Below are 26,733 nucleotides of genomic sequence, written 5' to 3' on the forward strand. Positions count from 1 at the left end.
CAGTATGTGTATATGTTTGTGTGTGTATATATATGTGTGTTCTTATGTTGGTTGGTATGTATGTGGGGGGTGTTATATGGAGCGGTTTGTGCATGTATTTATATATGCATGCATATTGTTTAAAAAAAAAAAAAAGGGAAAGGAGAGAGAGAGTGTGTGTGTGTGTGTGTGTGTGTGTGTGTGTGTGTGTGTGTGTGTGTGTGTGTGTGTGTGTAGATGTATATATGTGTATATCTAGATATACATTAATAGCGGGTGAAGCGAAGTCGCTGTTCCAGGCAGTCATGCAGACCATTACATGGGTTAAAAGACAATGTCATATTTACCCTTTCAATGAGCAATCACTTTTCCATTAGGCAGATATAGCATAGCTGAAATCCATGCCTACAGTGGGACTGGCTATTGTCCAATAGGGTGGCGGCTGGGAAGGGCCTGCCACTCAACAGAGGCCCTTACCTTGGTGATGGGTACTTTGGGTTTCTGCTCCCAGGATATGGTTGGGGAGGAAATCCTCAGGGCTGATATCTTGGGAGCAGGCCAAGATGTATCTGCAAATTTCACTGCGGAAGCAGCAATAGTCTAACCTGGTGCCTGGCCAATGCTATACTCGGTTACGGCAAGGGGTACCCTATGGTTGAGACCCGGGGTGGTATTTGGCTTCCTAGAAACAAAATTGGAATAGTCACTTTATAGTGCAAGATCTGTTTGATATGAAACCAGAGACAGCCATGTCGGAAGTGACAGGAGGAGGGTCCGTTCTTCTCCCATAACAGAAGGCAGGAAAGTAAAAAAATAAAGATAAATAATAATAAATAAAGGGAGAAATGTGTTTCTCCTGCTAGGTTCCACTCCTCTAGGGGCAACCTTTCATAAGGTCCATAAATGAAAATCTTTGGGTGTACCGCAGGTACCCACAAAATCCTTTTACGGGGCGCATGCCCAGACTTTTAAGGTAAGTCCCAGTGGGCACACATCACGGGTTACTGGACAGTGGATTGTGCAGATCCTTGGAGGATAGGCACTCATGGTCACTTCGGTGGATTCCTCACTGTTCCTTCTCCGGACCTTTTTCTCCCCCTCGGAGCTGCCAGATCCACCGCAACCACGGCGATTACAATACTTACAGACACTTCAGACTTATGCCCTGTACACACTTTTGGACGTTGATCGGACATTCCGACAGCAAAATCCATGGATTTTTTTCTGACGGATGTTGGTTCAAACTTGTCTTGCATACACACGGTCACACAAAGTTGTCGGAAAATCTGATCGTTCTAAACGCAGTGACGTAAAACACGTATGTCGGGACTATAAACTGGGTAGTAGCCAATAGCTTTTGTCTCTTTATTTATTCTGAGCATGCGTGGCACTTTGTGCGTCGGATTTGTGTACACACAATCGGAATTTCCGACAACGGATTTTGTTGTCGGAAAATTTTATAGCAAGCTTTCAAACTTTGTGTGTCGGAAATTCCGATGGAAAATGTGTGATGGAGCCCACACACGGTCGGAATTTCCGACAACAAGGTCCTATCACACATTTTCCGTCGGAAAATCCGACCGTGTGTACAGGGCATAAGAGGGGAGCTGTCCTGGTCCCATCTCACAGGAGAGATTGTAGGTTTCCTACCCACCCCTGTTTGTAGGTCGCGGCGGTTGGAGAGAAGCATTCGCTTGCAGCAGATGGCTGGAGGCTTTCGCTAGATCGTCAGGATTCTTAGCCTTACATCCCAAAAATCTTATCTTTTCTTCTTTTTTATTCCAAAATAAGTAATTTGGCGATTGGTTGGACACATCTCCGCTTTATCAGCCTACCTTTTAGCCTATGAATATCTCTAAGAATATTTAGAGGTTTCAGTGCCATGTCAGTTCCTCTTGGAGAACAGGGTCTCCAGATTCGCCACTACCTGGGCGTAATTCCTTTCTACATTAAAAAAAAAAAGGCCAACTTTTGCTTTCCAACAGTTAAAGTGCTTGTGGGGGCTCTACTGGTTCCTCTGTTTTTCTTCCATCAGAAAAGGACGGTGACGGTCATAAGGAGAATTCTGAGATCAGATGCCTCTACTTCCTGGACGACTTCTAGGTGTCTCAGCCTCCTGGCCGTAATGTTGTCATTCATACCGATGATTCCTTGGGTGCATGAGCACCGGTGCTAGTTTCAACTACAACGGAGGAAACAGGATCCGGTCAGTGTCACGCAGTATGTATAGCGGTCCGCAGTGATGAAAAGACCTTGAGGATGTCACAAACCATCTGACTGGATCAATGTGATGAATCATATCGGCAAGACAGCCTGGAAGGCGCACTGCGAGGGTCTGTCTGTCAAGGCAAGTGGAGATTGCTAGCCAAGGAAGGTAGTCTCGAAAGCGCTGGAAGTTCAGGCAGCCTTTTTTATCACTTTGACCTTGCTACACAGAATCAAGGGTGACCAGTTATCTTGCGGTTGAGCAACAGGCCAGCAATTGCGTATTTTCAGCTCCAGGGAGGATCTCGCGGCAATATGCTATTGAGAGATGTAGAACCCAGAATGTCTGGGTAGGAAGATCACCAACAAATTCCGGAAGCAATTTACCTCCTAGGGGACTGGAATACACGGACATACTGTCCATCATGCAAGCTTGCCAGAGCATGAGGGGGAGGCTTGTCCCACAGGTGGCCTACCACAGACAGGCTTCTTTGCTTCTCACAGCAAATGCCAATTTAAGAAGAGGTCTGACTCTGTTTCCGCTCCCCAAAGCAGAGAACAGAAGCTGAGTTTCTCCATGAAACTGCAATCAAGCCCTACTGTATGTTTTTCCCCAACTTCTCTCATAATGAAATTCCTCTGCAAGCTGTCAAGAATGAGCATGGTAGTCACGACCACCCCTCCATTCTGACCATAGGAGTCTTGGTGCTTCCTAGCTATCTACTTCAGAATACAGAAGTCGATTCCCCTTCACACATGCACAGACCAGAGATGCAAGCATAATGGCGGGAAGGGGAAGCCGCAGAACCTAGATTGCTCCAGAGTTGCTCCAAGAGTGAGCTCTACTTTGGGGGGTGCGAAAGGCACTCTACTAACAGCCTCTATGCCAAGATCTGGAACAAACTTGTGTTTTTTTTTTTTTTTCTATTTTGCATGGCAAGATATTATTCTTGCTGCACCTCTGGTGGTAGCTGCTCTGGTCTTCTTGTAGGTCAGATTGGACATGAACCTTACCCTATACTCTTTTGAGGTTGCAGGTGTCAGCAAGAACAAGGTTTAATTTGGCCAAAGGCCCTTTTAGTTTGCAAAATTTTGAAGAAAGTCAGGAGATTTCGTCAACCGTGAGAGAGAATCTTTCACAATTAAAATCTTTTGATGCTTTATTTCTACTGTTTACTCCAACAGGGCAGTGTTTGGTTTAAGACATCGCTTACTAACCAGTATTTAGCGCAAATTGTCAAACAGAAGTCGGTTTGAGTGTCAAGCCCTTAGAGCTTCAGAAAAGCATATTGCTTTTGTTACAGGAGTAGAGCTGCATCCTGTAGTTCAGCTTATATCAGAGGTAGCGACAGCCCTCCCATCTATCAATCGTCTGTCCATTGCCTAACTTTCCAGACTTCAAGCAAGAAAACCACACAAATTGGTCATTCCCAGAGCTTGAAAGAAGTTTCTGTCCACAATTGCTCTTTTCAGTTCATATAAGTCTTTCACTGTTCCAGATGGAATTCATCAGGCAAGAGAGGTTGCTTCCTGGACTTTAGCAAGATTGGTTGTGCAGATGGGAAATGGGTCGTGAGCCTCCTTCAGTGGCAGGATGCATCCTCTTCCAGAGGGGTTGAGGCCTTATAGGCGGCCCAGTTGAAAACATCTATGGATTCATTCTACAGGAAAGTGGCATGCTTTTCCCAGCATACCTTTTCAACCTTTACAGAATAGATCTGGGTGCCTTGTCATCAGTGGGCTTCTGACTGTTCAGTCTTCTGTCCCATTTGAAAATTATATATATATATATATATATATATATATATGTATGTATGTATGTATGTATGTATGTATGTATGTGTGTATATATATATTTATATATTTATTTTGGTTTAAGTAGAACCCACCCTGTCAGCTAGGATATGTATCACTAGTATGCTGCCATGGTGGCGTCAGGAAAAGTTATTTAGCGGTTTATCTTTACTGAAACTATTGCATTTCCATGTTCTGTGCACTGTGGGAGACCAGATATAGCGAATGCAGGGTCCTGGGTTTAGTAACACTAACCACGTACTGCCAAATCACATACCTGGTATGTCATTTGAATTCAAGTGGTTGTACTGGGATGATACCTGCAGCTGCAGGCATCACCCTGGTACCATTTTTTTTTTTTTTTTTTTTATATAAGAGCCGGCGGTCGTCTGCTTTGAAATGGCAATCGGAGTGGCCAGAATCGTCTTTGATCGGGTCTTCGCTATGGTAACATGGAAGCAATGAGCCGATATGTTTTCCCGTTTACCTGGCTGTCAATGGCACCTTTTTAAAAAAAAAAAAAAAAATCAAAAGTATTCAGAAACCCATAGCTTGACGTTTTGGATGCTAGGGAGGAGGTGGAATCCTTGTGGGTGGAACTTCAGAGAGTGGAAGAAAATGGGAAAGTGGTAGTGGGTGTATGCTACAGGCCCCCTAACCTGAGGGAGGAGGGGGCAGGCAAACCTCTTTTTACAGCTTGGAATAGCGGCAAGGCTGGGAAATGTCCATATATTAACCGCTGCGCGACAATATACGTTGGCAGAATGGTAGGGTGGGCAAAAGGGCGTACAGGTACGTCCCCTTCAAGAAGCAGTGCTGCGGGCGCGCACCCTCCGCATTCCCATGACCGTGGGTCCCGCGGACTCGATGCCTGCAGTTGTGTCACGGAGAGGTAGAACAGGGAGATGCCTTTGTAATCAAGGCATTTCTCCGTTCTGCCTTGTGACATGACAGAGATCACTGCTCCCTGTCATGTGTGTTGAAGCCCCCCCCCCCACAGTTAGAATCACTCCCTAGGACACGCTTAACCCCTTCCTCACCCCCTAGTGGTTAACCCCTTCACTGCCAGTGTCATTTACACAGTAATCAATGACAATGGTCCCAAAAGTGGACAATAGTGTCAAAAGTGTCCGATGTGTCAGCCATAATGTCACAGCCATGATAAAAATCGCAGATCGCCGCCATTACTAAAAAAAATAAAATAAAATAAAAATGAATAATAAAAATGCCATAAAACTATCCCCAATATACGCTTATTGCGCTTTTTTTTTTTTTTTTTTACCAAAAATATGTAGAATACATATCGGCCTAAACTGAGGAAATATAAATATATATATAAATAAATATATATATATTATAAATTTTGGGGGATATTTATTATAGTAAAAAATATTGCTTTTTTTCAAATAACGTGAAAAGTAAAAACCGCCGAGGTGAGCAAATACCACCAAAAGAAAGCTCTATTTGTGGGAAAAAAGGACCTCAATTTTGTTTGGGTACAATTTCGCATGACCACGTAATTGTCAGTTAAAGCGACGTAGTGCCGAATCGCAAAAAGTGCTCTGGTGGAGGGCAAATCCTTCCGGGGCTGAAGTGGTTAAGGAAACAGAATTGCCTACTTTTCCGTGGGAAGTGATGGAGGAATTGGACAGATTTTTCGGTAGAAATGCAGAAAGCTATAGTCTCACTGGCTCCAGTCAAGAGTTTGGGCCCAGATGGATTTACTCCTAGGTTTTTATAAGATATTTCAGGAAATTTTTGTTTCTATTCTTGATAGAATTAAACGTCCTATCTCAGCAGTTTGTTCCACAGAGCATGAAGGCACATATTGCAGTTATCCCTAAACCTGAAAGATTATACTTTATGTAGCAATTACCACCCAATTTCCCTTACAGATATAGATCTGCGTCTTCTAAAATATTGCGACTAGGCTTACGCCCATTTTACCATCACATATTCATGTAGATCAAGTCTACAATGGGTCGAGAGGCAAGAGACAATACAATAAAGACCTTTACATTGATGGAATATGTTCAGAAACGCACCATCCCATCATGTTTATTATCCATAGATGCCAAAAAGACATTTCACAAGGTGGGCTGGTGTGCTTTTTTGAAGAAGCATTGAAACAAATAGGAATGGGCCCTCAACTTCTTCAAAAGATCATGGCCCTCTATTCCAATCCTAAAGCTAGAGTACGTATAAATGGAATGCTTTTGGAAACCCCATAGGGATCACAAATGGAACATGACAAAGGTGTCCCTTGTCTCCTCTTTTATATGTAATGGAACGTTTAACTACAGCCATGGCAAGAAGCTATCAGGTATTTAGGGATATACATCCCTAGAGACCTGACCAAGCTTGAGGTGCTAAATTATTCTCCTATAATTTGTAACACAATAAGATTACTTCAAAGGTATGATAGATCTATCTTTTCCTGGATTGGTAGGGTGAAGATAGACATGCTACCAAAATTAATTTATGTATTTCAAACAGCCCCACTAATTCTTCCAACAACTCTCCTACCCTGTTTCCCCGAAAATAAGACCTAGCGTGATTGTCAGTGATGGCTGCAATATAAGCCCTACCCCCCAAATAAGCCCTACCCTGTTTCCCCGAAAATAAGCCCTACCCTGAAAATAAAACCTACAAGGACTTTAACTAGGGCTTATTTGGGGGGTAGGGCTTATATTGCAGCCATCACCGACAATCACACTAGGTCTTATTTTCGGGGAAACAGGGTATGCCAGTTACGTAGGACTGTGGGTAGCTTTATCTCAGGGATCCTCAAACTATGGCCCTCCCAGCTGTTGCAGAACTACACATCCCATGAGGCATTGTAAAACTCTGACATTCACAGACATGACTAGGCATGATGGGAATTGTAGTTCCTGAACAACTGGAGGGCCATAGTAGGGCTGGGGAAAAAATCGATTTAAATCTTGAATCGAGTTGAGAGGTCAAATCGATTCAAAATTTAAGCAAATTGTTTTTTTTTTTTTTTTTTTCTTTTTTAGATTTTAGCTGCGGGCAGGAGTTTTTAGGTGAGGCCGTGGCTTTGGCCTAGTCCGTGGACGCCGTGGACTAGGCTGAAGCCGCAGCATCGCCTAAAAACTCCTGCCCACAGCTCTTCAGGATCGGCGCAATGTCCAAAAAAAAAAAAATTTGAAACATGAATAGTTTTTTTTTTTTTTTTTTTTTTTTTTTTTTTTTTTTGTGGATAATCTACCAGCCCTAGGCCATAGTTTGAAGACCCCTGCTTTATCTGGACTCAGAACCCCCCCCCCCCAAAAAAAAAAAAAATAAAGGAGGCCTTGTGCTTCCAGTTTGTATATCTTACTTCCAATCAGCATCTATGTTCATGATCATGGAATGGTTCCATAATAGGAAATCTAAACAATGGGTGACATTAGAGGTAGATATTGTCCCAAGAAAATTTGTTACTTCCATGGATTGGCCCTCAGGCCCTGGGTCGAAAGACCTTTTCTTATCTCAACGTTGAAAATATGGGACTCTGCTAAAGAAGGGACTTCTCTCTACGCAGATAGGGCCAGTGGTTCCTTTGTTATTTAATCCTGAGTTTCCATTAGAGTCTTCAACTTTAAAAGTGACATAGTAGCGAGAAGAATTCTGTTGGATGGTAAACATCTTCCTTAACAGACATGGTTCGAGAGTATGGATCCAAATGGATGCAATATCAGTTAAATACATATATTAGATCAGTGTTTCTCAACTCCAGTCCTCAAGGCGCACCAACAGGTCATGTTTTCAGGATTTCCACTATTTTGCACAGGTGATTTAATCAATTTTCACTGCCTTAGTAATTACCACAGCCGTTTCATCTGAGGGAAATGCTGAAAACATGACCTGTTGGTGCGCCTTGAGGACTGGAGTTGAGAAACACTGTATTAGATCATTACAACAAATTTCTCCAATAGATGGACCTTTTAATGTAATTTTTTTTTTTTTTTTTTTTTTTATAATCTTTATTTATCAAAACATTTTTAATAACACATTATAAAACATATACACATCCATATCATAAAATAATTCTATTATTCTTTATCAGAACATTATTCAAATTTCTTTTTCATTTTAGTTATTTATGTTATTAAATCAAGGATGTGAAACCCATACTCTAAGCCTACCTACCCACCCACATCAGTCATACCCATTCATACTTAGACTACAAACAAAAAAAAAAAAATTTCTCCTTCTTCCCTTTTTTTTTTTTTCCTTTTTTTATTCTCTCTTAAAAAAAAAAAAAAAAAAAAAAAAAAAAAAAAGGTCCTTTCCTGTTATGTTCTCTAATACTTCTATATTGTCCTTGGAAGTCTCGAAGAGGCTCTGAACTCCTCCCATCTAGCCCATATGTTTAATATTTGTTCCTTCAACCCCTCTTCTATCGTCATTCTTTCCTCCAAGGCACGCATCTCCGTCATTTCACACTCCCATTCAACAACAGACTGCGCCAGTGTATTTTTCCATTTTCTTGCTATAACAGTTCGTGCCGCCGTCAAAAAATATTTCAAAATTCCCTTTTTTGTTTTTTAATGATCCTGGAATCATAGACAATACTGCCACCTGTATTTCTGGATATAGCTCGGTCCCGGTCAATGCTTTAAAGATCTCGAATATTTTTTGCCAGAATGGTTGAATTTCTGAGCAATAGTACCAAATATGTGACATTGTACCCTGAGCTACATGACACCTCCAACAAATATCGGCATTATCCGGATTCATTTTATGTAAGTCTACAGGGCATCTATACCATCTGGCTAAGATTTTATAATTTCTTTCCTGGTGTTTAGCCGATATTGAAAGTTTATGGGTTGCTATAATTGCCTTTTCCCATGTTTCCCTGGGGAATTCAATTCCGATCTCTAGTTCCCATTTTTTGATATATGGTAGCTCCTGTCCTTTATTTTCTGAGATTAAGTATTTATAAATCTTAGATAAGACATGTGTGGGTCTAAGTTCTTGCAAAAAAAATTTTTCTAAATTTGTCAAACGCCTATCTATCCATTACGGACTCCTTTGTTAAAGATTCAATGCACCGCTGGAGCAGACCATGCTGCATCCATTTGTTTTTATGTTCTACCCCCAATGCTTCCAGTGGGAGGAGTTTATTCCCTTCCATCGTTTCCACTATCCTAGTATCCCCACTTCTTTTCCATTTAAGAAATGTTTTAGATTCAAGTGTCAGTGGAAACTCTGGATTAATAAATAATGGGGTCATAGGACCCCTATAAGTGGATCCGCTCCCTCTCTTTATTATAGTATCCCAAGCTTTTAATGTTGATACCACTAGTGAGGGCATCTCACTCTCCGGCGGTCTTTGCGCTCTTTTGATCCAAGGTAAGGATTTTAATTTGAGGCCCGTAATCTCTTCCTCAAGCTTCACCCATTGTTTATTATCTCTATTATGGAACCAATCCACTATTCTAGTTATCAATATTGCTCTGAGATACATATCTATATCTGGAAGGGCAAGGCCCCCCATCTTCTTTAGTTTTATTGGGTATTGCCTGAAGAATATATATAATATTTTGGGCAGTATATGCATCTTTACTATACTTATTCTACCCAACCAGGAGAACATTCCCTTTTCATATTGTTGTAGCGTTCTCATGGTTTTTTGCACCATTGGGACATAATTACACTCCCGTAATTTATCAAGATCATTAGGGATATAGGTACCCAGATATTTGATTGCGTTCTCTTGCCATTTAAAAGAAAAATCTTTTTTAAGAAGTTCCACCGTATTGCTTGGTAGATTAATATTCAGAGCTTCAGATTTACTATAATTTTACTTTGAAATTACTTAATGCACCGAATCGTTTAAATTCAGATATCAGATTTGGTAGTGATATCAATGGATTTGTAATATATAACAGGATATCATCTGCATATACTGACATTTTATACTCCATATCTCCTACTTTAGTTCCTTGTATGTCTTTATTTTTTCGAATTGCTATTAGTAAGTGCTCCATCACCAGTATATATAATATTGGGGATAGCGGGCAACCCTGTCGGGTTCCATTTGTTATAGGGACTACCTCCGATAGGTCGCCATTTGCCCGTATTTTAGCTGTTGGGTTCTTATATAAGGCCATTATTTTATCCATAAGTATAGGACCCACCCCCCACTGCACTAGGGTCTCTCTAAGGAAGCTCCATCCCACCCTGTCGAATGCTTTCTCAGCATCAATCGCTAATAGGCAGGATGGGATGGAGCCTCTCTGTGCGTGTTCCACTAATGTGAGTGTTTTTAGAGTATTATCTCTTGCTTCTCTTCCTCCTATAAAACCCACCTGATCTAAATGTATGTGTGCCGGCATTAAAGGGGTCAGTCTTTTGGCAATTATTTTAGCATAAAGTCTCAGGTCCACATTTGTTAGGGAGATTGGTCTATAATTTCCACATAAAGTATGATCCTTCTCTGGTTTGGGTATAAGTGAGATATATCCTGCATGCTTTGTGGAACAAAAGGCACTGATGTGGATATTGCATTGAATGTATGCTTCATAATGGGAGTGAGTTCTTTTTTAAATATCTTATAGAATCTTGGGGTAAAGCCATCAGGGCCTGGACTTTTCCCCGGTACTAATGCATCGATTACATTTTGTATTTCGCTCTCCGAGAAGTCCTGATCTAATTGTACCCTTTCTGTCGGAGCTAATACAGGAAGTGCTGTTTCTCTTATGTAGTGATCGATTCTTTGTTGGATTCCCTCCGTATCTCTATTTGTGACACAGTTAGGAATGTTATATAATTTCATGTAAAAAGTCTGAAACTCCTTCAGTATCCCCTTTGGATCATATCTCATATCTCCTTTTTCTGACTTGATCTTAACAATAGGCAGCGTATTGCCCCAATGGCGCAAAGCCCTTGCGAGAAGTTTACTTGGTTTATTACCCTGTTGATAATATAGGGCGCGATTACTATCTCTTATACGCAAAGTTTGCTCATTTATCAATGTTTTTAATTCTGTTTTTATTTCCGTTAACTCTATTGATATTTCACGTGTTGGATTTTGTTTATGTTGAGCTTCTATTTTGGGTATTTCTTTTAATAGTTGAGTCATTCTATTGCCTTTTAATTTTTTCAATCTGGCCCCGTGTTTTATGAAAAGCCCTCGAATTACACATTTTAATGTTTCCCATTTGATCGGCAAAGATGTAGTATCCTCTCTATGATCATGTAAGAAATCTGATATTGCCTTCCTTATTTCTATCACACATGTCGTATCATACAGCAGATTATCGTTGAGCTTCCAGTTCCCCTTACTGCTATTACCCTTAAGTGGGTCCAACACCAAAAATACTGGCGCATGATCTGACCACAACGAACTACCTATCTCGGTAGATAAGGTTACCGCTATCCCCATCTGGTTTAACAGAAAAAAATCCAGTCTATGGTATGTCCCGTGGACTTTTGAGTGGAATGTGAAATATTTTTCTGTTGGATGTAGAACCCTCCATATATCGATCAGCTGATATTTTGCCATTGTTTCTAAAAACTTTTTTTTCTCCCTACCCATCTGTATTGATGAAGGTGCTGTAGTATCCATCTCTTTATCAAGGACAAAGTTAAAATCTCCTCCGATTATAATTATCCCCTCAGCTTTTTCCATGAGCTCTTTCAAGATTTGTGTTCCTACTTTATGTTGGCCTTGATTAGGTAAATGTATATTAATAAACGTATACTTTTTGCCATATATGATAAGTTTGAGTAGTATTGCTCTTCCATCCTTATTACGCCATTCTTCCAGCACCTGGTGTGGTATTGTTTTATGTATTGCTATAGAGACGCCTTTTAATTTTGAGTACATAAAGGAGTCATGATACCATGTAGTGTAGAATCTATTTTGTAAATTCGGGACGTGGTTCGTACGGAAATGCGTTTCCTGGAAAAAAATTACCCCCACTTTTTGCTTATGAAGAGAATACAGAACCTGTGACCTTTTTGTTGCTGAGTTAAGACCTCTGATATTGTAAGAGCATATTTTCATATCTTGAAACCAGTAGGGACACACAAAAAAAAAAAAAACCCCGCACTCACACTACCCACACACACAATCTACCCTAGATCTATTTGACTAAAAAAGTCTTTCTTACTATCTAAAGTAAGTTCCCTACTGTGGGGGTTTTGAGTCTGGTGACCGAAGGTCGCCTCTCGATCGCTAACCTCCTGCTGCATTTTACTATCTTTTTTCTCTTTCTCTTCTTTTGGACCTCTTTCGTCTCTATTTTCTTTAACTCTCTCTCTTTCCTTTCTTTCTCTCTCTTTTCTTGGGGAGGGGTGTAAGGGTGGGATCCCTAAGGGGCTTCCAAAATACGATATTAATCCTTTTAACCTTATTATTTCTAAATATAATTTTTTATCTGATGGGAAACGTGCTAATATAATTATCTCCTCTGAAAAAAAAAAAAAAATATTAATTCTTTCCCTTTTCCCTCCCCCCCTCTTCCTTCCCCTTTCCCTCTTCTCTCTTCCCTCCTTCAATAAATAGACGCACCAGGAGTCATTTCATATATCCTGGTGCGGATAGCTTGTATAGATATTCTCAAGGAGAGGAAAGAAAGAGGGAGAAAAAAAAACAAAAAAAAAAAAAACACTGCACCCTATACTCCTTTAATTCATATTTTCCCTTTCACCTCACCTTGTGCATAAAGCTTACACATTTCATTATTACAAATAATAAAAACTTAGATATCATCTCCTCTAAACTCATTACGTATATCCTAGTGCAATATGATATAGATAAAAATATTATCTCCTCTGTGTTATATCCATGAATCTTAGTGTAAACAAAATGTATAAAATATTATCTCCTCTGTGGGGAAAAAAAAAAAAACCCACCCTGTGTTCCTATATTCCCTCTGAATTCATATTTCCCTTTTATATCACTTAGTGCATAAGACCTAAAACTTAGCTCATTTTATATCTCCCAGTGCCAACAAGTTGCCTATAACAAACATATAAATATTGTCACCTCAATGTTGAAAAAAAAACAAAACAAAAAAAAAAAAACATTTCAATTCACTTCAGTTTCCAGATTACCCCGTTACCATACCCCGCTTCCCCATCCTTCTATCATCTCCCTTCCCTCCCTCCCCATCGGGGGCCCTCTTATAGTTTCTTGAATGTTTGCATATATTTTATGGGCCAATCTGGTAGTGCTAGTTCTGAAATTTTTAGAACCGCCAAAAATTCCGGTAAGTCCTCCAGATCCCTGAATGATATAGTACGTCCTTCCTTTTGAATTTGCAACTGAAATGGGAATTTCCATCTATATTGAATGTTATTTTTTATTAGTTGCTCCACAAGGGGCCTTAGCGCTCTTCTGCGATCCAGTGTATATTTTGATATATCTTGAAAGAGCAGGAGAGGTTCTCCTTCATATTGGATATTCTTATTTTGACGGGCTGCAAGCATAACTTTATCCTTAATGTGAGCATAATGCATTTTGCAAATAACGTCTCGAGGTTTATTTGTCTGGTTTCCTTATTCCTGCTACCCTATGCGCTCAATCAATAATTAAATCTTTTATATCAATGTCCTGGTTAATTTCCTGGAATATTTTTTGTAATATTGTTATAAGCTCTTTTGGGCCCACCGTCTCCGTTAAACCTCTAATTCTTATATTGGATCTTCTGTTTCTGTTCTCCTGCTCATCTAAGTTATTTATTACTTGCTTTAGTTGAATTCCTTGCTTCTGCATTTTTTCCTTTATCTTTAACAATTCCTGTTCCGTTTTTAAGACTCTCTCTCATCTATTATGTCCATCCTTTCTTGTGTATTTTTTGTAGATATCCTAAGCTCTTGAATCTCTTCCTTATATGATTTTTCCAGCCTACGCACATACTGATCCATGTCTGCCCTAGTTGGGAGCGAACGGATGGTTCGAGAGTATGGATCCAAATGGATGCAATATCATCAGTTAAATACATATATTAGATCATTACAACAAATTTCTCCAATAGATGGACCTTTACTGTAATTTGAGTAATTTATTATTACAGGAACAGAAGTCAACGCATGGACTATTGGCCATGTATAAATGACTGCTTCCTGATCATTCTCTTACTGAAATATCATGCCTGAAAAAATGAGAAAGATAGAAATGCCAATTTCTCCGCAGGAATGGGAAAAGGCATTTCTTGTGATTCATAAGTTACCCGCCAAACGCCAAGAAATATTAAAATCATTACAAGATGGTATCGCTGTCAAGTAGAAAATAAAATAAAGATTGCATAAAATAAAGATAACCAGGAGACATGCTGGAGGTGTTGTAAAGAAAGCGGTACAATGGCACACATATTATATCGGTGTCTGCCGGTTCTTGATTTTTGGCAGAAGATATTTCATATTTATCAGATTATGAAATCTGGTTTACGATTAAATATTTGTACATCTATTTTATCAATTATCCCAGGATCAATAAAAATCTATTAAGAGATATCCTATGCCATCTGCCAACAGCTGCACGAAGCGTTATAGCTCCAAATTGGTGTAAAACGACTGGCCCCTCAATAGCTGAGTGGGTTTGTGAAATTAATGAGATGCAATCCTTGTAAAAATTGATTTTTAATAGAAGCACAAGTGATAAAACAGGTGAGTAGTATAACGTACCACTAATAGTTGAAAATAATATATAAACTCCAAATCGAGTGGCTCCACCCGGATAAGTTGAGTGTGAATAAATAAGTACTAAGCAACCGTGGAGTACAAAGTCTCCCTCCACGTCTGTGATAGTGCAGGTAAAAAATATAATAAAAAAAAAAATGTGCTAAGACCGTAAAATTATAAGAGCGCTCCACCGGCCTAGGTAAGCGGAAATGACGTAGCGTGCGTGGCGGCGTCATACGCGTTTCGTCATAAACGTCCTCAGCGACGGTGGGTTGCTTCCACATTGTATTGAAGATTTTTCTTCACAATCACGGACTGGTTAACATTTTTGGACTGTTCATTAATATGCCTAGAACTTAACTAAGGTTTAAAAGATGTCTGTTTAAAGCACTTTGTTTTATGTGTATGGGTGTGGATTTATAATATGGCTAAGGCCTAATGTGGGATTGGGTGCTCAACCAACCTGCAATTGGGCTTCTAATTGTATAGACACTGATAGGTGTATTGGTACCTATGTTTATCTCAGATTTACACTCTGTTAAATCACAGGCACATTATCACATATGCTTGGAATGTGCACACATATATATTTAGTCTATTCAATTAAGCACTTGTTACGGTCACACTAATATGGCTCAAATGGGGTAGACTTTCTACCATACTATCACTTATAATTTTACGGTCTTAGCACTTTTTTTTTTTATTATATTTTTTACCTGCACTCTCACGGACGTGGAGGGAGACTTTGTACTCCACGGTTGCTTAGTACTTATTTATTCACACTCAACTCATCTGGGTGGAGCCACTCAATGTGGAGTTTATATATTATTTTCAACTATTAATGGTACATTATACTACTCACCTGCCCAATAAAATTCTAGGGAGCGCCATTACCCCATTCTTATATATCCATTTCCGAAACACCTTGAGGAGTTTCTTTAGGGGGGCTGCACACCTTTACACCTGTCCTAAGCGCAGTCACTTTACTTTATTTAACAAGTGATAGCAAGTGGCAGCAATGGGAAGAATTTCGAACCTCAGCAATCGCGCAGTAATATCCTATGAATATAATCAGATTAGAAACCATCTTTATACACCCCCCTCCCCCCTCTCCACTTTTATTTTTTTAGACTAAATGTACACAATAACCAATTTCAGAAGTGTTGAATGTATATTTTCTTAGATGCAAAATAAAGCGAAATTGTAAACAAAAGATGTCGTGTCTGTAGTAGATGCTGCATTAGGCGTGACACCCGCCCCCCTTTTTTTTAAATTTTTTTTTTTTTTTTTTAATCAAAGTGGAGTTTATGGAGCATAATAAACAGAATATACATTCAAATGTGAAGTGCATCAGGCACCAATAAAAAGGATAGGGCATTTGACATTGCCATCATAAATATAGGATATAACAGGTCATATAGCCAAGGTGACACCCACTCTTGCTGACCCTCCTATCATGGCCAACCTTTTTTCTGCCTCAAGTACTGCTTCTGTCGCTACCACACACTAGTGGAGTATTAGTATAGGGCACAGCACAGTCTAGAGAACACATTCACAAAGGGTCTTGAAAGATGTTAGTCAGAAAACTGTCAATCACATTGTGAGACCTTTAGCCTGGAAAGTTTAAAGTTACAGGAACGGTTTGTACTATCCTGACATTTTAGGGCCTCCGAAGCTGTGATAGGTAGTGGGGAAGTGACATGAGGAAATGCACCCTTTGAAAGCTTGAAGGTGATCATTGGATTTTGGGGGCCTTTATGTGGGTAGGCTGCCAAAGTCTCTTGCATGTGGTATCCCCATGCTTGGGAGATTTTATCAGAATGTTCTTGGGGTGTAATTCCTCATATACCCATGGCATGTGTGAGCAATAAATCCTTTAAGTGACAACTATGTGTAAAAAAAAAAAAAAAAAAAAATTGTCATTTTCTAGAAACTTGTGGCAAAAAAAAATATTCCATGGACCCAACATGCCTCTCAGCAAATAGCTTGAGGTGTCTACATTCCAAAAAGGGATAATTTGAGGGAGTGTTTTGTACTGCCCTGGCATTTCGGCACCTCAAGAAATGTGATAGGCACTCAGCTGCGTAAATTCCAGTATTTATCATAGTTTGTAGGTGCTATTACTTTCACATAAACCGATTTTATTATAAGCTTCTTTTCCCCCTTCGTCTTTCAGGACAGCCACCATGAGAGATAGTCTCCTCCTCTTCCTCTAGGAAACACTGCGCCAGCCCATAAATTCTTACTTCCCCCTGCCAGACCTCAGTATTAGTGTTTCCTCCGGTGGGGAGACACTGTGCAAGGAACCTGGCCACTCGGTCAGGGTGACTATGGCTGTTTTTATTTTTTTGGAGCCTATAATGGAAGCAGGGGCTTCATAGGGGCTTGAGGGGGGACTTACCCCTCGTTCTGTTGCCACCACTTCCTAGCCGAGCGCGGCTTCAGGCTGTGGGGGCTCCCTATCGCGGCCACAGGGCTGCAGCATGCAGGCGTTCGCCTTTCCTGTGTACTATACAGACCGCTCTCTTTTTTTTCTTTTTGGAACTAGGCGGGCCGGACGACGGGCGACGTCATTTCCGGCGGAAGGGCGAATGCTTGTCTTTGACCCGCGGCTTCCGGTTCCGGGTCGCGGCGCTGATAGGGAAGCCAGGCACAGGCTGGAGACGAGTCTGGGACGCGCACAGGCAGCGTAGGACTCGGTAGTAGCAACCACCTGCAAAGTCATGTCGGAAGCAGATGCTCAGCCAACGGACACTACCTCCAGCCTTCCTAAGGTAAGAGTGCCCTGGGGAAGAGTACTCTTTATCTAGGATTGTCCCTCCATGTATAGTTCCTGTCATAGGGGGGGCAGACACCCTGGGTGGTCAGGGGGAGGGAGGCTCAGATCCCCACATATTAAGGAGGGTCTAGTGCACTCCCAGGGTTGTATCCTTGTTTTAAAAAAAAAAAAAAAAAAGTGACAAAATGTTTTTTTCTTTCATGTATTTCAGAAAGCTACAGAGAAGTCTAGGTCTACACATAGCTCTAAGAAGAGGTGTGCCTCTTGCAAAGACACATTAGGGGAAGCATGGACAAAGGTCTTGTGTAGGGAGTGCATAGACTCCCTTGTTAAGGAGAGGGACTCTGAACAGGAGTCAGGACTTGCAGCCTCGGTTAAGGAGCTTTCGTCCACCTTTTCTTCATTTTAAAGCCTTATTTGAAAGGTTTCAGCCTCCCATTAGTCCAGCTCCCCAGGATACAACCCCGCCTCAGGCTCAGGGCTCTGCTCTTGCCCAACCTGCAACTTCAGTTAGGGCAGAGGAAGCTCCAGGGCCCTCCGGAGTGGAACAAAGACAACCAGACAGTTCCTCCTCCGATTCCCAGGATGGTTCTGAGGGGGAGGACCAGGACGGGGAGTCCAGGAAATCCTCCAGATATAAATTATCCCTGGAAGAGGTAGAGGACCTCTTAGGGGCTATTTATACAACCCTCGGTATTCAGGAGGACAGGAAACCCCTGACCCTTCATGACCAAATGTACAAAGGCTTGGGGGAACAAAGGAGGAAAGTTTTTCCAGTACATGAGGTACTGGTTGAAACTATTAAAAAGGAGTGGCAGGATCCCGAAAGGAAACCCTTTTTTTCTAGATCTTTAAAGAGGAGATTTCCATTCTCGGATGATCCTACATCTATCTGGAATAAAAATCCCAAGTTAGATGCCGCCTTCTCCCAGGTTTCCAGACACACAGACCTGGCATTTGAGGACATGGGGGCCCTGGTGGATGTCATGGATAAGAGAATAGACTCTCTCCTCAAAAAGACTTGGGATTCAACAATTGGTAACTTAAAACCTGAGTTGGCTGTCACAGTAGTGGCTCGCAATCTGGAGCACTGGCTCTCTAAGATTCAAGAGCATATTGAAGCTGGAACGGCAAAAGAAACCATTCTGTCTTCTTTCCCTACGATTCTGCGAGGTATCGCCTACATAGCTGATGCCTCGGCAGAGTCAGTACGTATGTCGGCCAGATCAGCGGCTCTGGCCAATTCGGCCAGGAGAGCCCTCTGGCTAAAAACTTGGCCGGGCGATAGCGCCTCTAAAGTCAAATTGTGCGGCATACCGTTAACGGGAGACCTTCTCTTTGGCCCAGGGTTAGAGACCGTCTTGGACCGCACAGCAGACAGGAAGAAATCCTTCCCGGTTAGGCGGAAAACCCCTGCACATACAAAGAAGGGGTTTCGTCCGCAAAAGCGTAAAGAAACTCCAAAGCCGGAAGGGCAAAAGAAATTTTGGGGTCAGAAAGGCAAGGGCAGGGGAGGGGCGATTTTTCGCCCTCCTGAACAGCCCCGTAAAAGTCAATGACTCCCCAACCAGGGTGGGGGGAAGACTAGGGGCCTTCCTCCCACAGTGGGAGGCAATATCCCCCAATCGCTTTATCCTAGGGATTATAAGAAGGGGGTACCATATCGAATTCACAAATCCTCCTCCACGGAGATTTCTTGCCACGCACCTACCCAGGTGTACGGCAAAAGCCGAGGCTCTGTTGGAAGCATTAAGAGATCTGGTAGATCAAAATGTGGTTCTCAGAGTTCCAAAGGCCGAGGAGGGAGAGGGTTTCTATTCACACATTTTCGTAGTGAAGAAACCCACAGGGAAATTCAGACTGATTCTGAATCTAAAGCCCCTGAACAGGTCAGTGACATACAGGAGATTCCGTATGGAAACAATTTTCACAGTCAGAGCCCTGTTGCCCCGCAACTGCTTTATGGTATCTCTGGACCCAAAGGACGCGTATCTACACGTTCCTATAACAGAAGCCTCGCAGAGGTTTCTTCGGCTAGCGGTAGATGTAGGTTGAACAACGGTACATCTACAGTTTCAGGCGCTGCCTTTCGGGCTATCCTCCTCGCCCCGCATTTTCACCAAGGTCTTGGCGGAGGTGATGGCTTTTCTTCGGCTCCAGGGTATATCAGTGATAGCATACCTGGACGACCTGCTCCTATTTGCAGCGTGTCCACTGCAGTTAGTAAGAGATCTAGAACTAACAAAGAGGGTTCTTACAGGTCTAGGGTGGCTAATGAACTTGGAGAAATCCAGTTTGATTCCTTCTCAGCGCATCACGTACTTAGGCTATCTGTTGGACTCAACGCTACTGAGAGTGTTTCTTCCAGCAGAAAAAGTACAAAAACTGGACAGGGCAGTGGCTGTTCTCCAGTGCAGCAGTCAGGTCTCCATAAGAATTCTGATGTCAGTCCTAGGACTATTAACCGCTACCCTCCCAGCAGTGCAATGGGCAGGTCTGCACTTTCGTCCCTTACAGTCCTTTGTCCTAAGGGTGTGGGATCACAGTCAGAAAGATCTGGACACCTTGGTACAGGTTCCACCCCAAGTAAAGAGATCCCTCTGGTGGTGGAGGAGGGTCTCAAACTTGTCGCAGGGTCGTCTGTGGTTCATCCCAGTTTCTCAGGTGGTAACCACAGACGCAAGCGGCAAGGGTTGGGGGGCGCATCTGGGTTCCCTTTTAGCACAGGGCACCTGGGAGGGCGATGAACTAAGAAGGTCGTCCAATTGGAAGGAGCTGAGGGCAATCGGGCTAGCACTCAGGTTCTTCAAAGAGGAGCTACAGGGCCACCATGTGCAGGTGCGGTCGGACAACTCGTCCGCCGTGGCCTATGTAAACAAACAGGGCGGCACAAGAAGCGGAGTCCTGTCGGCCTTAGCATCAGGCATTCTGAACTGGGCCGAGACTCACACTCTCTCACTCTCAGCAGTCTTCCTGAGAGGAGAAAAGAATGTGATAGCAGATTTTCTCAGCCGAACCAAACTGAGAGAGGGCGATTGGATCCTCAACCAGGAGGTTTTCAATCTCATTTCAGAGAAATGGGGTCCTCCAGAAGTAGATCTGTTCGCGTCAAGAAGCAACGCAAAAGCCCCTTGTTTTTTCTCCCTAAACAGAGGGGAGGGAGCGCGAGGGGTCGACGCATTGATCCAGAACTGGCATTTCAGAATCTGCTATGCCTTCCCGCCCCCAGCGTTATTACCGGCAGTTCTCAGGAAGTTCCAGATGGAAAACACGTCCCTGATTCTAGTAGCACCACATTGGCCAAAGAGGGCTTGGTTCTCAGTACTCAAGCAGCTAGCGGTCGAACCTCCCTTATTCCTGCCACCTCGAGAGGATCTCCTCTCACAGGGCCCAGTCCTCTGTCCACAGGTTCACCAATGGCAGTTAGCGGCCTGGCTACTGAGGAGGGTATGCTAAGAGCTAGAGGTTTTTCTGAGAAATTAATCTCCACCCTCCTCAACAGCAGGAAAAAGGAAACACGCCAGATTTATAAAAAGGTCTGGGTACGTTTCAATGAATGGTGTGCAGAAGGCTCCTTTGCGGTACACAGTCCAACAACGGTGTTGGAATTCCTTCAGTGCGGGGCAGATAGGGGTTTATCCATAAGTACCCTTAAAGGTCAGGTGTCGGCACTCAGTGCTTATTTAGAAAAGCATCTGGCCACCAACCCTTGGGTGGTCAGATTCTTTAAGGCTCTGTCTAGACAAAGACCGGTTCAGGGCCCTCCCTTTCCCAAGTGGGACCTATCTTTAGTGTTACAGGGCCTGACGGGAACCCCCTTTGAACCTTTAGAGGAATGTCTACTAAAGATCTTACGTTAAAAACAGTTTTTTTGGTAGCAGTGACTACTGCCAGGAGAGTCAGTGAGATTGAGGCCTTATCAGTTAGACCTCCTTTTTGCGTTATTTTTTCAGATCGGATCATCTTCAAGACTGATCCAGCATTTTTACCTAAGGTGGCTTCTGGTTTCCACAGAAGTCAGGAGGTAGTTCTACCCTCATTTTGTCCCAACCCCTCGGGGGAAAGGGAATTAAAATTTCATTCTTTGGACGTAAGGAGATGTATCCTTAAGTACCTAGAGGTTTAGAAAGTCAGACTCTTTATTTGTTTTGTTTTCTGGGGCCAGAAAAGGATGCAAAGCGTCTCGACGCACTATTGCCAGATGGCTCAGAGTAACCATTGGCCAGGCCTATACATTAGCAGGGAAAGAAATCCCAATGGGTATAAGGGCACACTCTACCAGAGCTATGGCAGCTTCTCAGGCAGAAAAGGCTGGAGCAACGCCAGAGCAAATATGCAGGGCTGCAACATGGTCCAGCTATTCCACTTTCGTAAAGCACTACAGAGTGGACCTGGTGTCGGCTAGTGAGCAAGCCTTTGGGCGAAAGGTATTGCAAGCTGTAGTCCCACCCTAACTGGTAAGTGCTCGTTCATCCTCTCATGGTGGCTGTCCTGAAAGACGAAGGGGGAAAATTAGAGTTACGTACCGGTAACGTCTTTTCCAGTAGTCTTTCAGGACAGCCCTAGTTACCCACCCGAGATTTTTGGGTGTCTTATAAAAGACCAGAATGCAGCATGATAATGATATGGGATAGTATGTTATTAATGTGTTCTTGTGTCTCCCCAGCTGACCGGAGGTAATCTTGGAATATACTGAGGTCTGGCAGGGGGAAGTAAGAATTTATGGGCTGGCGCAGTGTTTCCTAGAGGAAGAGGAGGAGACTATCTCTCATGGTGGCTGTCCTGAAAGACTACTGGAAAAGACGTTACCGGTACGTAACTCTAATTTTTTTACCAAAGACTTATAGCAGAATACATTTTGGTCTAAAATGTACTAAGAATTTTGAGTTTATTAGATATGTTTTGTAACCAAGTAGAAAATATTTAATTTTTTTTTTCATTTATATTTAAAAAAAATAATCAAATGGAACCAAAATAAAGCTCACTTTGTGTGGAAAAAAAAGTTTCAATTTTTGTTCGGGTACATCGTTGCATGACTGTGCAACTACCTACCAGTAAAAGTAGCAAAAGGGCAAGAAATGCCCTGATCAGGAAGGGGGTAAAACCTTCCAGAGGTCAAGTGGTTAATTTTTCATTTGGGTAAATTGGCGCTTTACAGCTAAGAATGGGTTAAACACCTGTGTTGCGGCGCTTCCAAAGCACTTTACAGACGCTTTGGAAGCACTGCCCATTCATTTCAATGGGCAAAGTCATTGTCAAGCTATTACATCACTGGTACGTAGCCTGGTAAAAAAGGGACATTACAGTCTGGTACATTTCAGTACATGGGTAGTAATGTGCACTCTTTCATCCCTAGGTTCATGCCATGGCAAACCATCTGAGATTTTTTGCCCGCACAGTGATGGTGCAGAATGGGAACATTGATGCAGCTTACAAGACGCTGAACAGGTGAGTGTGCATCTGCTTTGAAGTGGTGGGATTTGTTCAACTTTATTTATTGGAGAAATCCCCTTAGCAGTGAAAATAGGATGTAAGTATTTGCCCAAACGCCCCTATTATGTTGAATAATGGTACATTTTGTGGTAGTGTGAAAAACTTTGAAGTTATATACAGGTGCATTTCCAAAAATGTGAATACCATCAGTTAATTAATTTCAGTAATTTATTTCAAAAAGTGAAACTCCTATTTTTTTTTTTTTTTTTTATATAGATGCTTTACACAGAGTGATATATATTTCAAGCATTTCTTTCTTTTAATTTTGATGAATTTGGCTTACAGCTGTGAAAACCCAATTCAGCATCTCAGAAAACTTTAATATTACATAAGCCCAATAAAGGATTTTTTTTTTTTTGATATTTTAGAACATATAACAGAAATATATATATTGATAGTAATGATGAACAATGAAACATGGCAGTTTCAAGGAGGAAATTAACATTACATGAATACAGTGGAATGTGATGAGAAGAGTTAGAGTATACAGTTTTCAATACAAGGTATCAATAAATTGTGTGGATAAGCATTATGCAATATGGTAAGTTAAGTGTGAGTTCTGGGTCCGTTTTATGAACGGCAAATAAAGGATTTTTAATACAGAAATGTTGGCTCACTGAAAAGTTTGTCTATGTACTGTCGTGCTTTGAGGTTAATTTTCCTGCACGGTATTTATGATTGTATATCTATCATATATTTATGATATGAGTAACTTTTAAACTATAATACTTAAGATACAGGGTCCATATGAACACAGACTAAAAATAGGAGATTTATTCACCAGACGTTTATTGAAACAAAATAGTGTGTGTGTGTATGTATGTGTGTGTATATACCGGTATATATATTTTATTTATTATGTGTGTGTATATGTATGTATGTATGTGTGTGTGTATGTGTATGTATATGTATGTATATATATATATATATATATATATATAAAGCATATTTTTATGCTATATGTATATTTTTATGCAGGTATAGTCACAATTTGTCTTTCTTAACAATGATTGGTATCTTAACCACTTCAGCCCCGAAAGGATTTACCCCCTTCCTGACCAGAACACTTTTTACAATTTGGCACTGCGTCGCTTTAACTGCTAATTGCGCGGTCATGCAATGCTGTACCCAAACAAAATTTGCGTCCTTTTCTTCCCACAAATAGAGCTTTATTTTGATGGTATTTGATCACCTCTGCCGCTTTTATTTTGTGCGCTATAAATGGAAAAAGACCGAAAATTTGGAAAAAAAATGATATTTTCTACTTTTTGTTATAAAAAAAATCCATTAAAATCAATTTTAGTCATACATTTAGGCCAAAATGTATTCGGCCACATGTCTTTGGTAAAAAAAATGTCAATAAGCGTATATTTATTGGTTTGCGCAAAAGTTATAGCGCCTACAAACTAGGGTACATTTTCTGGAATTTACACAGCTTTTAGTTTATGACTGCCTATGTCATTTCATGAGGTGCTAAAATGGCAGGGCAGTACAAACCCCCCCCCCAAATGACCCCATTTTGGAAAGTAGACACCCCAAGGAAATTGCTGAGAGGCATGTTGAACCCATTGAATATTTTTATTTTTTTTGTCCCAAGTGATTGAATAATGACCAAAAAAAAAAAAAAATTACAAAAAGTTGTCACTAAATGATATATTGCTCACACAGGCCATGGGCATATGTGGAATTGCACCCCAAAATACATTCTGCTGCTTCTCCTGAGTACGGGGATACCACATGTGTGGGACTTTTTGGGAGCCTAGCCACGTACGGGGCCCCGAAAACCAAGCACCGCCTTCAAGATTTCTAAGGGCATACATTTTTGATTTCACTCCTCACTACCTATCACAGTTTTGAAGGCCATAAAATGCCAAGATGGCACAAAACCCCCCCAAATGACCCCATTTTGGAAAGTAGACACCCCAAGCTATTTGCTGAGAGGCATGTTGAGTCCATGGAATATTTTATTTTTTGACACAAGTTGCGGGAAAGTGACAATTTTTTTTTTTTTTTTGCACAAATTTGTCACTAAATGGTATATTGCTCACACAGGCCATGGGCTTATGTGGAATTACACCCCAAAATACATTCTGCTGCTTCTCCTGAGTACGGGGATACCACGTGTGGGACTTTTTGGGAGCCTAGCTTCATACGGGGCCCCGAAATCCAATCACCGCCTTCAGGATTTCTAAGAGCGTTAATTTTTGATTTCACTCCTTACTACCCATTACAGTTTTGAAGGCCATAAAATGCCAAGATAGCACAAAACCGCCCCAAAATGACCCCAGTTTGGAAAGTAGACACCCCAAGCTATTTGCTGAGAGGCATGAAAATGAAGAAAGACAAGAAAAACGTATTTTTTTTTTTTTTTCTTTTTTCAATTTTCAAAAGTTTGTGACAAAAAGTGAGGTCTGCAAAATACTCACTATACCTCTCAGCAAATAGCTTTGGGTGTCTATATTCCAAAATGGGGTCATTTGAGGGGGGTTTGTGCCATCTGGGCATTCCATGGCCTCCGAAACTGTGATAGGCAGTGAAGAGTGAAATCAAAAATTTACGCCCTTAGAAAGCCTGAAGGCGTTGCTTGGTTTTCGGGGTCCCGTACGCGGCTAGGCTCCCAAAAAGTCTCACACGTGGTATCCCCGTACTCAGGAGAGGCAACAGAATGTATTTTGGGGTGTAATTTCACATATTCCCATGGCATGTTTGAGCAATATATCATTTAGTGACAACTTTGTGCAAAAAAAAAAAAAAAAATTTGTCTTTTTCCCGCAACTTGTGTCACAATATAAAATATTCCATGGACTCGACATGCCTCTCAGCAAATAGCTTGGGGTGTCTACATTCCAAAATGGGGTCATTTGGGGGGGTTTTGAACTGTCCTGGCATTTTATGCACAACATTTAGAAGCTTATGTCACACATCACCCACTCTTCTAACCACTTGAAGACAAAGCCCTTTCTGACACTTTTTGTTTGCAAGAAAATTACTTTAAACCCCCAAACATTATATATTTTTTTTAAAGCAAATGCCCTACAGATTAAAATGGTGGGTGTTTCATTTTTTTTTTTTCACACAGTATTTGCGCAGCGATTTTTCAAATGCATTTTTTGGGGAAAAAACACACTTTTTAAAATTTTAATGCACTAAAACACACTATATTGCCCAAATGTTTGATGAAATAAAAAAGATGATCTTAGGCCGAGTACATGGATACCAAACATGACATGCTTTAAAATTGCGCACAAACGTGCAGTGGCGACAAACTAAATACATTTTTAAAAGCCTTTAAAAGCCTTTACAGGTTACCACTTTAGATTTACAGAGGAGGTCTATTGCTAAAATTACTGCCCTCGATCTGACCTTCGCGGTGATACCTCACATGCATGGTGCAATTGCTGTTTACATTTGATGCCAGACCGACTCTTGCGTTTGCCTTTGCGCGAGAGCAGGGGGGGACAGGGGTGCTTTTTTTTTTTTTTTTTATTAATTTTTTTTTATTAATTTTTTGATTTTTTTATCTTATTTTTAAACTGTTCCTTTCATTTTTATTTTTTTTAAATCATTTTTATTGTTATCTCAGGGAATGTAAATATCCCCTATGATAGCAATAGGTAGTGACAGGTACTCTTTTTTGAAAAAATTGGGGTCTATTAGACCCTAGATCTCTCCTCTGCCCTCAAAGCATCTGACCACACCAAGATCGGTGTGATAAAATGCTTTCCCAATTTCCCAATGGCGCTGTTTACATCCGGCGAAATCGAAGTCATGAAATGCTCGTAGCTTCCGGATTCTTAGGCCATAGAGATGTTTGGAGCCATTCTGGTCTCTGATCAGCTCTATGG

At 41.3% G+C, this 26,733-nt stretch overlaps 1 protein-coding gene across 1 annotated transcript in view; it reads left to right on the forward strand.

Annotated features, from left to right (window-relative positions):
* MRPS21 (mitochondrial ribosomal protein S21) overlaps positions 1-26,733 on the forward strand; it is a 145,577-nt gene that overhangs the window by 86,352 nt on the left and 32,492 nt on the right. Inside the window, exon 2 of the mRNA XM_073592653.1 lies at positions 22,752-22,843. Coding sequence (XP_073448754.1) covers positions 22,761-22,843 — 83 coding nt within the window. The 5' untranslated portion in view covers positions 22,752-22,760. The remainder of the gene's footprint in view (positions 1-22,751; positions 22,844-26,733) is intronic.

The sequence above is a fragment of the Aquarana catesbeiana genome, linkage group LG07 (genome assembly GCF_042186555.1).
Source record: "Aquarana catesbeiana isolate 2022-GZ linkage group LG07, ASM4218655v1, whole genome shotgun sequence".
NCBI classification, from domain to species: domain Eukaryota; kingdom Metazoa; phylum Chordata; class Amphibia; order Anura; family Ranidae; genus Aquarana; species Aquarana catesbeiana.